Genomic DNA, 12,942 nt, shown 5'->3' with positions numbered 1-12,942 from the left:
AATTCCTTAAAAAAAGTAAAAAAAGAGATGCAACATTATTAAAATAATCAGTTGTCTAAAGAAATCTATCAAATAAGCAATATGATATATATATATATATATATATATATATATTTTGATAAATTATAATTTAAAAAAATCAATAATTATTAAATACTTTTTATTAATTTATCGCGTATAATGATAATATCACAAACATATACATAATTCATACAAATATTACAATCGATTGCGAGTCTCTTTAAATGTTTATGTGGTAGATATCTTTTTTATATTCTCAATTTTTTTGCGACAAATATTTTTAATTTGTAATTAAAAACATCACTCATTATCAGTGTTTCTTTTTTTAGATTTTTATTTCTCGCGGAATATACTCCATATAGTAATATCTCATTCTACGTTATATTCTTAATATAATTTTACATGATTGAAATTTGACAATTTGCTTTGAAAAGAAAAAACTTACAAGGTCTACATATATATTGTATCAGATATTGGTAGATATTAATAATTAAGACGCTCACGAAACTTGGTCTTTTATTAAGTGCATACTATCATTTATGACAGCTTGAAAGCTCAACTCGAAAGTTACATATATTGTAGGTCTTCCTCGCGGCCCTCGCACTCGGTAGTAAGCTGATCCCATACTCGATTTGGTATATCGAGTTACCGCGATAGTTACGCGCTGCGGCATAAGAACCGGTCCGAACTCTCACCACGATGGACGTATCGCAGTGAGAGCGGCTCCGCAGCATGAACCGCGAAAATATTCCGTTGTGCTGGAGGGATGCGAATTCGGGATTATCGCTATCCTTCGCCACTCTGTGCATTGTCGACATTTTCGGCGTATTCCCGATAATCGCGCTTCCGCGATCGATCATCCAATGCGGTGAGTCCCGTACAGTTTTAATAAAAAAAAATTGCGGTGAAATATATGTTCGAAGAAAGGCGATTATTTTGCGAGAATAATCGACTAATTCTAATTAGAAATAAAAAAAATATTTGTTGCAAAATTAAGTATAATATATATACACGTATTTTGTTAGAGAAGACTTATAAACCATAAATATTGTATTGCATACATTTGCAGTTTTATTATATGTGATAAGTTAATAAAAAATATCGAATAATAACTATTGAGTTCTATGCTAAGAGAATTTAATAATGGCGCGGGCACAATTTTTTGTTTTATTAATCTTTATTTTATTCTCTAGTTACACACATATTGATAGATCGCTACAATTTTTATATGTAGGAAAAAAAGGGATATTGTGTAAAATTTGAACAATTATTAATAAAAAGTATATATGATATACATATATATGTTTTATTAGGTCTGTATGGGATTCCTCTGGTGCTCATTGTCTTCAGTTTACAAATTTATACGGCTATTCTCCTGGGAAAGTCATGGATAATTGCGAGTACTCTGGATCCACAGATTTCACGAAAAAATCGGTATCTTCTAAAATTCAAACGTTTAAAATCTCTGTAATGGACGTGACAAATTTTAGAACGTCTTTTAGACATTTTGCAATGAGAAAAATGTAAATTTCATGTTTCTCGATACGATTAAAATTACAGCTACCCTCTCGCGGCTGTGACGGAATTGACGATGGGACCGCGCGCACGATCCATCGTCACTCTCCTCTTAGATCTGACAGTTTTCGGTTGCGGTATTCCGAATTTGTTAGTCGGTGGGTAAATAATAACAGATACCTTGCATTATACTAACAGAAGCAGAAGTTTTTGTTTTATGTATTTTCCGTCATTTACATCCCCAATATATCCTTTACGCTTTAAGTAGAAATTGATAAAAATAGAGCATATTTTTCTTCTGATATTGTGTTATTTTTTAATAGCATATATTCTGTGCATATAAAATAATAATAATCGTTTTGTTAAACGCAATTTTTTTCTCCAGCTTCACAGAATCTGCATCTATTCGGATTGAAAATATCAGGACAGCATTTCGATCTCTCTTTCTGTTATTGGCTGCTTGTAGTCGGCGTTTTACTTTGCCCATTGATGTGGCTGGGCAGTCCGCGAGACATGAAGTGAGATAAATTATTTACTATACTATACTATAATAATTATTATAAATAATAATTATATAAAATGTTATTTTTGAATAATTTTACAGATGGGTGGCAACGTGTTCTAGTATTACAGTTACTTTAACAGCGATATTAATATGGTGGAGCATTATAACTGATGATCGAACATCAACCAACTTTGCGCCAGTAGTCACTTCACCGACATGGGATAAATTTATTTCCGGGTAGATCCTGTCTAACAATAAGTACAATTATATATATAAACAGTGTATCTCAATCACATGAATTTAATATCCAAATTTATTTTTGCATGAAACCGAATTCGATTAATTGAAAAAAAATTAACAATTCAAATGAATTTTTAGATACGGCATGCTGGCCTTTCAATTTGATGTACATCCTACCTTGATGACAATACAGGTTGATATGCGTCAGCCACGAGATGTCGACAAAGCTATATTTTTTTCCTTCTTAAGTAAGAAATGATAAAAAAAAATTATTTTTTGCATTTTATCTTTGTAAATATTGGGAGAGACCTATAGGGGAAAAAATCTTATTTTTCTTAAGATTTTAATTTTTTTTAGTCAAGTTTGACGTGTCAAATAATTATTCACGATTATTGATTGTTTCAATATCAAAACGATTTTTTAAATTTAAAGTATAAGTTCAATTTTCACAAAATATTTGTCTGCTACTCTTTAAAGTTAATTCTTTTCTTTTCTTGTTTAGCAAGTGGATTTTTGTTCACCGTTACCGTTTGCCTAGCTGTATGGAAATACGGTGGTAATACAACAGCTAATATTTTCGAAGCTGTGCCATCGGGATCAGTTGCTGATATCGCTGTTCTATTAGCAGCTCTTCAATTGTGCTTCTCCAGCGTAATCGGTTATTCGGCGCTTTTCCAACATCTAGAAGATCACTGGAATGTGCGAAGAAGTAAGCGGCAAAATTAATTTTTTTAAGAAAAAATTAATAATTCAATTAATTAATCAATTGAATTCTAATTAAATAATCTTATATGTTGGGTTCTCCCAGCGTTTGGATGGAAACGATGTGCCATGAGGTCGGCGGTGGTTTTACTTAGTGTGGCCGTGGGTGAATCGGTATCACGATTCGATATTGTCATGGCCCTCATCGGTGGATCGTTAACCGGATCGTTGGTCTTTGTGTTACCTCCTTTAATATACAGTCGAGTGTTGGTATTAAAAAACAGGTCGACTCGAATATCAACCGAAGAAAAAACCTATTTGTGTTCTCGCAAGAGATTTAATAGCGAAGAGCAACACTCGACAGATTCCAAAGCTCATTCGCGTTCAATCTATTACGGTTTCCTGAGTGCTACGAATAATCCTCGCAGGTATATGTATAGAATTGCAAATATTTAGAGAGATATATATTTTTTTTATTAATCCTTGCCTTTCGGTTTTCGATGGCTTCCAACTTTTTACATTTGTTGAGATTATGTCCATGTTGTGTGTGATTGTATAATAAACGGTATAAATTATATTAAAAATAAAATAAAATAAACTATACACATAAAATATACATAATATAGATTACTAATAAAAATTACAATTAAATTCAAAACTCAAAACTAAAGTTAAAGTCAAATTTGAAAATTAAAATCAAAATTGAAATTGCAAAATTAAACTCAAAATTGAAATTGCAAAATTAAACTCAAAATTAAAATTAAAATCAAAATTGAAATTGCAAAATTAAACTCAAAATTAAAATTAAAATTAACATTAAACTTAAGATTAGAATTAATATTATCAGGAACAAAATTAAATTTATTTTATATCTTAGAGATATATCTAATTGGTATTAATCTTAATGGTAATCTATTTTGAATATTAAATTTTTGACAATATAGTTACTCATATCTCTACTTCGATGACTTGGACGGCGAGACGAATTCGTGTTCGAGCGAATTTGTCGATTGCTACGAGGACGAAGAAGAGAAAAGGGATATCATTCAAATTCCTATGATTAGCACTCATCGAGAAGATCAGCCGCTTCTCATTGACGCAACAGAGCCAAGCACGAGTCAAACCGCGAAATCTACAGGCGATCTACACCAAGAGATTGCAGAAATGATTGCAAATAGGAAACAGTTATGGAGTCTCGAAAGAATGATTAATTATCTCGGTTGTTTTATAGTAACGATTGGCATAGCGATCACGTTGTCTTCGACATACATCAACATCTGGAATACTATACGTTACGTACGTTTCACGCCGCCGTGCATTATCAACACTACCGCAAATCAAGCCTCTGCGTCATAGTTTAGTTTTACTATATACAATTAATATGTCCGCATATATTCTTAAAGATTATTACAATTCCTTAAAATTATTGTGCTTGTGTTCTTTTTTACTTTTGCATAAAAAAACATATATCAATTAAAAAAAAATATATATATATATATATATATATATATATATGTTTTTTTTAATACACTTTCGAACATAGCAAATTTACAATTAGAGCACACATTACATTCTTATATGATATATTCCATTTTATGTAATTTCTTTTAAAAACAATACTACTTATATAAGACAATTTAGATAATAATAATAAGATTATTTTATTTGTAAGATTTTCTAAATGAGATGTTGAATAAATTCAGGTTAAATGAATACAAAATGCATAAAAATAAATTTTAAAAATATTGATTACTGATTTATTTGACTTATTGTTGGAATCTATATTTTTGCTTATTCCTGTCTGATTTGTAATAGATTTCAGCGTTCTTAAATAATATTGTCAGATAAATCGCTCTACGTTCTTAATGAGAAATCCATCTTTAGGAAGTTCATCTTATCAGGTTGTATCATAATTGTTTAGTAAATGAAATATTGATACTGGGCATACTGGTGTCAGTAATATGATGTAATAAAGGTGAGTCAACATAAAGGTATTGACATGTCTAATACTGATATTTCTTGTAAGTTGGAAGAGATGAATTGTTTGATTTGATAACAGTACGCAAAGAAGATGATTTGACATGAAAAGTACTAGAGTTAGTAACAAGAGGTAAGGAAAGAATTGGATTGGTACAAGAACTGACATAAGTACAAGATCAAGGCAATGGCTTGTGAAAAATACTGGTGCTCGTAATAGGAGGCAAAGAATAAGATAGGTTGGCATGAGATGTATTGGTGTAAATGGATGATGAAGAAGTAAATGGATTGGTATGAGAAGTACCAATGCAAGTGATAGAAGGCAATATAGGTTTTTTGGTATCAATTAAAGCAGGCACAAAATTTGAGTTGACATGAGAGGTTGCATAAATGGAAGACACAGGAGACTTCAAGTTGGCATTGACGGAAGGATACAAATAAGGAAACTGAGTTGACAAGTTGGGATTAGAATATTCGCTTCTTCTTCCAATATCCTTTGGACGAAACTTTAACTTTAACAGATAAAAATTAAAGTTAAAAATATATACAAATATGTACAGAAATTAAGTTATTGCATAAAAATGTTAGGCTCTAATAATAATTAGTGTAGATTAGTTAAAGATTTAATTAGTTAAAGATTTAATTTAAAAAATATATATTACTTTTTTTGTGTAAAGATATTTGTATAATCTAAAAATAATTGTAGTTTACAATGCTCTGAAATTTTCAAAGTCTAACATTTTTTAACTTAACTTAATTTCTGTATAACTTAATTTCTATTAAGTAATATATTTAATAACCTTTTTATAAACCTCAGCATCACACGTATTGTGTATATCAATAACTTGAAAATTATTTTCATCTTGTTTCAAAAAGAGTAAATTAGTAGGATATTTAGCTGCAAATATTATATAAAACTAAATAATATAAACTAACGTCAATCTGTCGTTTATAAGAAATAAATTATTTATTTGTTACTTACGCATTTTTGTTCGGGTCTTATATGACTTAGAATTTGTTGAAGTGAACTTTACTGGTTCTGAAAACGTTTTGAATGGTAAGAATGCAATTTCGTGATCGGAGTTGCCACTCACAATTCCAAGTGATGAATGCACCTTTGGAACATGCAGATTCGTTTCTAAAACAGAAAAAAATCAGAAAAATATAGAAAAAATAAAAAATGAAAAAAAAAGAATAAAAGCATCTTCTTTATAATGCATAAAAATCAGAAAGTACTTTCTATTTTTCTAATAAATAAAACAATAAATAAAACAATAAAAATATTTATTCCCTTGCTTCTTCCAACAAACTCATCTTGATCATCAAAGTCATTATGTTTCTTATCTTCTTTATATTTTATACAGATATAAATATGACGAAAGATCCATGATTTATTTTTATCAATTAAGCATACAAATTATAATGTATATATACCACATATATTTCTCCAAATAGTTATGCACATAAGCTTTTTAGAGATTATTAATTTTGTATACTTACTAAGGTGCATTTTGTAATTTAACTTGACTAACTGTTCGTCGACATGTGTTCTCTTTGGAACTGTTGCAGGTGATACCTTGTCGCTGTGAATTGTCGTGAATGGATCCTAAGAAAATCAAAATACATTTGATCATACAACTTATGTAAAATATATATTATCATTTTTATATATACAATTTAGGATTAAAAAATATAGAAAAATATTCTACTCACTTGAAATATGGTTTTATACAAGACTGGTACATCATCAATATATTTGTTTTTTAATGTTGTTTTACGATCAGCAAGGTATTCCCTATTTTCCACTGCTAGATTTTTTTTTATTAATATATCTCTAAAATAAAACATTGAAAAGCTTAAGTTTTCTCAATGCAAATTTGAAATTATATAACTCATCATATTGCAACATTTTAATCAAGAAATAAACCTATTATAATTTATTTTTCCCTTTTTGACTATCTCAACCTCTATTATTTTGTTTACATCATCAAGCTGTTTAATCAACTGACATTTTTTCTCTTTATATTCGAAAACCTTCTTTTCGAAAAATAAAATCTTTTCTTTTAATTCATTCAATTCTATCAAAATATTCTTGTGTTCTTCTTTTCTCTCATCTTGATGCAAACGTTTCGCTTTCATCTCCTGTTCTGAGATATAAAGCATATTAAAATGAGTGAAAACAAATATAAAAACAAAATAACATACCTTGCTTCTCCTGTTGTCTTTTTTTCATGATGTAAAATTTAAGTTTTGGATTTATTTGCTTTGTTTCTAATTGTGACACTTTTCTTTTCATTTTCTAATAAATAAAACACAATAAATAAAACAATAAAAATATTTATTCCCTTGCTTCTTCCAACAAATTCGTCTTGGTCATCAAAGTCATTATGTTCCTTACCTTCTTTATATTTTATACAGATATATAAACATATCTCACATCACTTAAGTGTAAATTTCTTTTTCCACGTCCTCCACAATTTCTCCGCGTGTCTCCTTTTTCGTAACAAAATATATGTTTTCCTTGTGAGCGAGTAATGTTTATTCTGCGAAGGATTAGTCCAGGAACAAATAGAAATTGAAAAAACATTCAAACAGATTCTAGAAAGATTTTACTTTTTGTAATATCCGCAAATCAGAAAGCGACCAGAAAATAAACAAACTATTTAAATTTAAAAGATTTACGGTAAGACTTTATTTATCTTCGCACGTTATTGAGAGGTTTGCTAGATAAAGCCCACAAAAAGTTTATGCGTACGCACGTCATCGATCGTATGATCAACTTATATATCACAGACTTATACTGTGATGTTACCTAGAGTTTTTTTTTTAAATCCTTATAATTATGTATATTTTTTATTACTATTACTGTGTGTCTATTGTGCTCTAATAATATATAAAATTTATTAAATAATAAATTTCAAAATTAAGCATATGTATATGTATTATTATTATATTATACATGTATTATGCATGTAATTTGTATAAAAAAGATCCAGCGATATCTTCTTTCTGAAATGAAATATTTACGCGTCTGCCCACGTGCCACGAAACTGTCATCTGCGAGTGGCACTCGATTGTCCACATTATCAATTGGTCAATTCAAAACAGGATCTTCTGATTGGTTGATACAGTGGAAGAATCTAAGTTTTTTTTCCTTTAAATGAACCGTACAAATTATATTCTTCCCTAATTATTTTATACATCTGCATCAATCTTGTTTGCAATTTTGCAAATTATAGAATATAACGTGATAGAGCTATCGTAGCGACATGGATTCGTCAAGTTCCAATAAACAATGTTCTGCAGTAAAAAAATACATACTCAATTGCTTCATTTTGCGATATGATACAATACGAGTTGATTGATTTTAAGAATCGACTTTAAGAATTAGACATTATCGTTCTACGATAGATTTCAAATTAACATCAATAATGTAATGTAAAATATATTGCAGTTTTGAAGTCATTATTCGATTATTTATAGTAGACACACATACACACACATATAAACATTTATTTAAATTAGCATATTTTTGGCAATTCACAATTGTATTTCTAGATTTGACAATTCAAAAAGATTATCTCTGAAAAAAGGAATAGAAATTATCAGCTTGCAAAAGCTGTAAAATTAAATTTTTAGTCTTTTGGATCTCAGAGAGTTTGTGTGATGAGAATCTTGCATTATGTTGCAAATTATTATTTCTACTCTCATTCTGTTTATTGCTGTTTAGGCAACACATGAAGAAATAACGTGTTCACTATATATTCATCATACATTCAGAACATATAAAAGAATTGTGACGATAAATTAGGAAAAAAAAGATGAGGTCTGGACGATGAATGGAAAGATAGATAGACAGGTCTGCAAGAACGTGTATACACAATAAGGCGTTCTTTATTTCTATAAACCTTCCGCTTGTCTAGCAACGTGTAGAAATACTCGGTACTTATTAGTACTGTGTCTAGATTGTGTGCCGGATTAATGCGTAGGTAGATAGGTATAAACATAACAAATTCCACTCTCTTCGCAGCGCTCACTAACTCAATATTCATCTCATTTCATCTCAATGAATATTCAATGTCCTCCGGGAGCTCATAGAAAAAAAATCAAAGAAAGACAGAAAAGAGAACAGTTTCTCTTGAGAAAAAAATTTAAGCGTCTCCGCCACCGTCGTCGCCACCAGCCGTCAGCGACTTGCCGTGCTGCTTATCTCGCTTGGCGTTGTGATAGAGGTAGGAGTGTACACGCAGACTATTACTGTTCTTATATTTATTACCACAAAGCTTACACGTGAGACTTTCAAGCGGACCGTGTATATAACGGACATGGAGTTTGAGATTCTCCTTCCGCGTGAAGTGACGTAGGCACCACGGACACGCGTACATGCGTATTACCTTGCCACGCTCCATGCGCAGCGTAGGACCTAGCTCCGAGACGACGCGCAACGTCGTCTCCAGCGGCAGACTGCTGCCAGGAATACCCTTGACGGTACGCCGACCCTTGTTACTGGCATTCGCTGTGTCGTACGCGAAGTCACCTCGAAACGCCGTCACATTGCTGAAATCTGTTGAAAAAAAAAAAAAATATGAGAACATACTACGCGATTTATTAGAATTAGATGAAACTATCGAGAGATTATATAAAATGTGAGAAACATATATTTTTGATGGTATGGCATATATGTATACATAAGTGTACAAATAAACGAGAAGAGAGAGAGCGATGGAGAATTATTGTGTACATAAGCATTGTGCACGATGAGATGCGACTTTTGAGACACTGAAAAGATTGGTGATAAAAATGGAATTGCATAAATTAAAGATTGATAAAAATTGATTAAAGAAAAAATCCATGACAATTTGTGCTTGTTTTTCCTCGTCCAGAAAACTGATTCAAGACACTAACGAGACGTATTTATTATACGTATTTATTATACAATATTATATTCAATGTAACAATTGTATTTGAGACTATATATATATATATATATTAATTTCATGATTTAGAAAGAAAAGTGATTTAGAAGGAATTTAGATAAAACACCTTTTGATAAGAAACCAATTTGCAAGCAATATAAAATGTAAAACTAATTGTACACATTGTTCTCTTCCATCCATTCTATAAAAAAAATGAATCATGAGTTTTCTCTTCAAACATGCAGTTGAATAATTTAAGATTATGATTAAGCGAATAATGCGACAAAATTTAAAACGTACCGGACGGCTGATTTTGTGATTTTGAATTCTGATTGTAGGGAACTAACTGCATGTCTGGCACATAATCTGTAAGATAACATCGCTTTCTCTAAACATTCATGGCTAATGAGATGCCTGGTGAATGCGGAATATATAGAATTCGTGATATATCGCTTGCTCGGATTTGAAACACCCATTCGCGTGAACATGCAAAACATGATATTGCATTGATCGTAGAGACTAAATTGACTTTAACCCCCGGCGTTGCAATTTAACGAATAAATCGATTTATATCACATTTCAGTCTGATCAAAAGATATATAGACAGTCATTACAAAATATTGTTGGAAATTTGTAAGAGATTATTATTTGTTGAAGGAATGATAGCAAAATCTAAGGCGTCTTTACTGGCTGGATACCGGGGGTTAATTAAAAAATATGCATAAAAGTGCTTAAGGAACTTGCATCACAATCAAACAAGTGATAATGATTTTCAATAACAAAGTATACATCCATCCGTGGGAACACTTGAGCGTCAAACCTTTGAGGCGCCGATACCGCTGGTACAGCAAACTTTTCTCTTTGTCGAAGGGCGTTTCAGCTCCGGACGCTCACTGACGTTTTGACGACGTCATCTACCGATAGCGTCGCTTTTAAAGTACAAGGTGCCAACAGAGCGAGAAGGGAAGGGGAAAGATCACTACCTTGTTTCTGTTGCGCGTTCTCCTCGGAGTTATAGAGTATTTTCTCCGTCGTATATGATTTGTATTTGGCTTCTGTATCCGTATCCACCCTATAATCCAGTGGCTCGTGCTTTGTTTCTTGCGGCTTAATGTCAGATGTGCAATCCAACGGCGACTCTTCCATACTGCTCGGTACACTCGCGTTTCTACATGTGTCGCTGAATGCTGTTAGGATGTCTGGAGAATTGTAGTCACCTTCCGTGCAACTATGTTGATGACAAGTAACATTTGACGTTTGTTCTGTGAATTGTCTGGTTTCTTCTGTCGAATTTTCTGTTATAGTATTTCGCCTCGTTGTTATCGATTCCTTTTCCGTGATGTGATGTGTCAGTCTGCCAGAAATATTTGTTTCGTCGGTGCTGCCGAGATCACTTTTGTCCCTTTCCACGTCAAAAAAACGATCCTCAAAGTCCTCGACATTTCTTCCAAGAGTATCTTCGAGTTTCTACAATGTAACAATCAATGAAAGCATGGACATATTTTTAATGTTTTGATAGAAAAAAATAGATTTCCTCCTTATCTTTACTCTAAGTTATTATTTCTCCTAAAAAATTTTGTATTTTCAAAAAATGTCAATCATATGTAATACATACTTCATCTGAATCTGTAGTCAGTCCTTTTATTTGGAGGGTCTCTGCAACTTTAAGGAAGCTGCCAATATCCTCTTGTTTTATATTGACCTCTCCTTGATACATGAAATGCAGTATAGCTGATAAGTCTCGATAATTGACATCTTTTAGTATGACAATAGGATGTTTGCATGAATTTACCTGTATGTACAAAATATATGAATAAGAAGCTACAACAACATGGCACAATGTTACAACTGTTGTTGTCAAATCAATACCTTGAAGAGGTCTCTAAAATATGTGCTACAAACTGATAAGATCAGTTTGTGTGCTCGTAAGATTTGACCTTCAGCTGCTAGCGTAACATCCACAAGCTGCTCATCTGTTAACAGAGTATACAGGCCTGAAGAGAGGTTTCTTGGAAAGCTATTCCATACCAAGGAGAACTGTTCGTCAGACATTGTTCCTATATGAAAAATATTTGATATACTTCAAAAAGGTAAAAGATATTAATATTACAAGATTTACACACAAATACTATATTAAATTATTATAATTAACTAATATTACAATTAACTAAAAATTAACAGATATTATTTTTTTAACTTAGTTTCTAATTATATAGCTCACCATTGCATAAATATAAATATATGCTAAATTACACTTTTTTAAATTACATCTTTTAATATATGGTGTTTTTAATAATTATCTTTGCTTCGCATTTTTAACAGTTTGACATTAAAGATTGTTGTCGCCGGCTAAACAAATATTTATTTACCTTCGACAATTTTGCAAAATGCTCGAAAACGCGTAAAAGCGAAAAATTAACTTTCAACGAGCACTTTTGTCCTGTCGCGACAACGAGGCTCCGTTAACGCGATCTCAGGATCCCCGTCGAACTATTTTATGTCGCAATCAGGAGAAAGAAAGACTCTTGCTGAGCGATCGGCATAAAACGCTCCAACGCCGTTCGCACTCCCACGCGAATAATCCGCGAGGTGCAAAGTCGTTGACGGCAGTTTCGCGTATAGGCGACAATTCTGACTATGAGTCACTTTGTTATTTGCGAAATTACAAAACCCCAGAGCCCAGTACGCCATAAATCATGCGATCTCTGGTCTCTGGCGCGCCCCGAGATGGCGGCGCGCGATCTCCCACAATGGCGTCGCCACTTTTTAATATACTTCCATAAAATAAATACAAGGAGTATATGTGTGTGTTGTGTGTATATATATATATATATATATATTATATATACATATATGGGATATCGCAGTAATAATTATCTTCTTATATTATCTATAATAGAAAAAAACTATCTTTTTTTTATGTTAATAATATGAGATCATTTTTTTAATATAATAAAAAAATAATATAAAACAATAATCTTTCTATTATTAATAAAAAAAATCATATTATTACAATAGATATAATATAAAAGACAATAATTTATAATAGATAATATAAAAAGAAAG

At 31.4% G+C, this 12,942-nt stretch overlaps 3 protein-coding genes across 7 annotated transcripts; 1 reads left to right on the top strand and 2 right to left on the bottom strand.

The window, feature by feature from the left end:
- The first annotated feature begins 14 nt into the window (after positions 1-14).
- Positions 15-4,454, top strand: Mah (solute carrier family member mahogany). Of its 2 annotated transcripts, XM_072892660.1 has the most exons (9): positions 15-889; positions 1,335-1,455; positions 1,582-1,694; positions 1,922-2,054; positions 2,141-2,278; positions 2,420-2,529; positions 2,784-2,990; positions 3,090-3,411; positions 3,928-4,454. In XM_072892660.1, the coding sequence occupies exons 1-9, from the start codon at positions 754-756 to the stop codon at positions 4,337-4,339; spliced, it is 1,692 nt and encodes a 563-aa protein (XP_072748761.1). In that variant the 5' UTR covers positions 15-753; the 3' UTR covers positions 4,340-4,454. The 2 variants fall into 2 exon arrangements, with proteins under 2 accessions (XP_072748761.1, XP_072748763.1); XM_072892662.1 differs by lacking the exons at positions 1,335-1,455; positions 1,582-1,694.
- A 539-nt stretch (positions 4,455-4,993) lies between these two features.
- On the bottom strand, positions 4,994-8,398 carry LOC140665992 (uncharacterized). Of its 3 annotated transcripts, none has more exons than XM_072892665.1 (8): positions 7,359-8,398; positions 7,166-7,259; positions 6,888-7,107; positions 6,674-6,794; positions 6,461-6,566; positions 5,943-6,098; positions 5,761-5,858; positions 4,994-5,472 (listed from the first exon to the last, which is right to left on the bottom strand). In XM_072892665.1, the coding sequence occupies exons 2-8, from the start codon at positions 7,254-7,256 to the stop codon at positions 5,140-5,142; spliced, it is 1,125 nt and encodes a 374-aa protein (XP_072748766.1). In that variant the 5' UTR covers positions 7,257-7,259; positions 7,359-8,398; the 3' UTR covers positions 4,994-5,139. The 3 variants fall into 3 exon arrangements, with proteins under 3 accessions (XP_072748766.1, XP_072748768.1, XP_072748767.1); XM_072892667.1 differs by having other exon boundaries at positions 6,888-7,102; positions 7,359-8,397; XM_072892666.1 differs by having other exon boundaries at positions 7,166-8,398.
- A 438-nt stretch (positions 8,399-8,836) lies between these two features.
- On the bottom strand, positions 8,837-12,626 carry LOC140665991 (uncharacterized). 2 transcript variants are annotated; one of them, XM_072892663.1, is made up of 6 exons: positions 12,246-12,626; positions 11,746-11,933; positions 11,492-11,668; positions 10,860-11,343; positions 10,177-10,242; positions 8,837-9,524 (listed from the first exon to the last, which is right to left on the bottom strand). In XM_072892663.1, exons 2-6 carry the CDS (start codon positions 11,926-11,928, stop codon positions 9,112-9,114), a joined length of 1,323 nt encoding a protein of 440 aa, XP_072748764.1. In that variant the 5' UTR covers positions 11,929-11,933; positions 12,246-12,626; the 3' UTR covers positions 8,837-9,111. The 2 variants fall into 2 exon arrangements, with proteins under 2 accessions (XP_072748764.1, XP_072748765.1); XM_072892664.1 differs by lacking the exon at positions 10,177-10,242 and having other exon boundaries at positions 12,246-12,625.
- Between the last annotated feature and the right edge of the window lie 316 nt (positions 12,627-12,942).

Source organism: Anoplolepis gracilipes, chromosome 5 (assembly GCF_047496725.1).
Source record: "Anoplolepis gracilipes chromosome 5, ASM4749672v1, whole genome shotgun sequence".
Lineage (NCBI taxonomy): Eukaryota > Metazoa > Arthropoda > Insecta > Hymenoptera > Formicidae > Anoplolepis > Anoplolepis gracilipes.
This window is presented reverse-complemented; position numbering and strand designations above follow the sequence as displayed.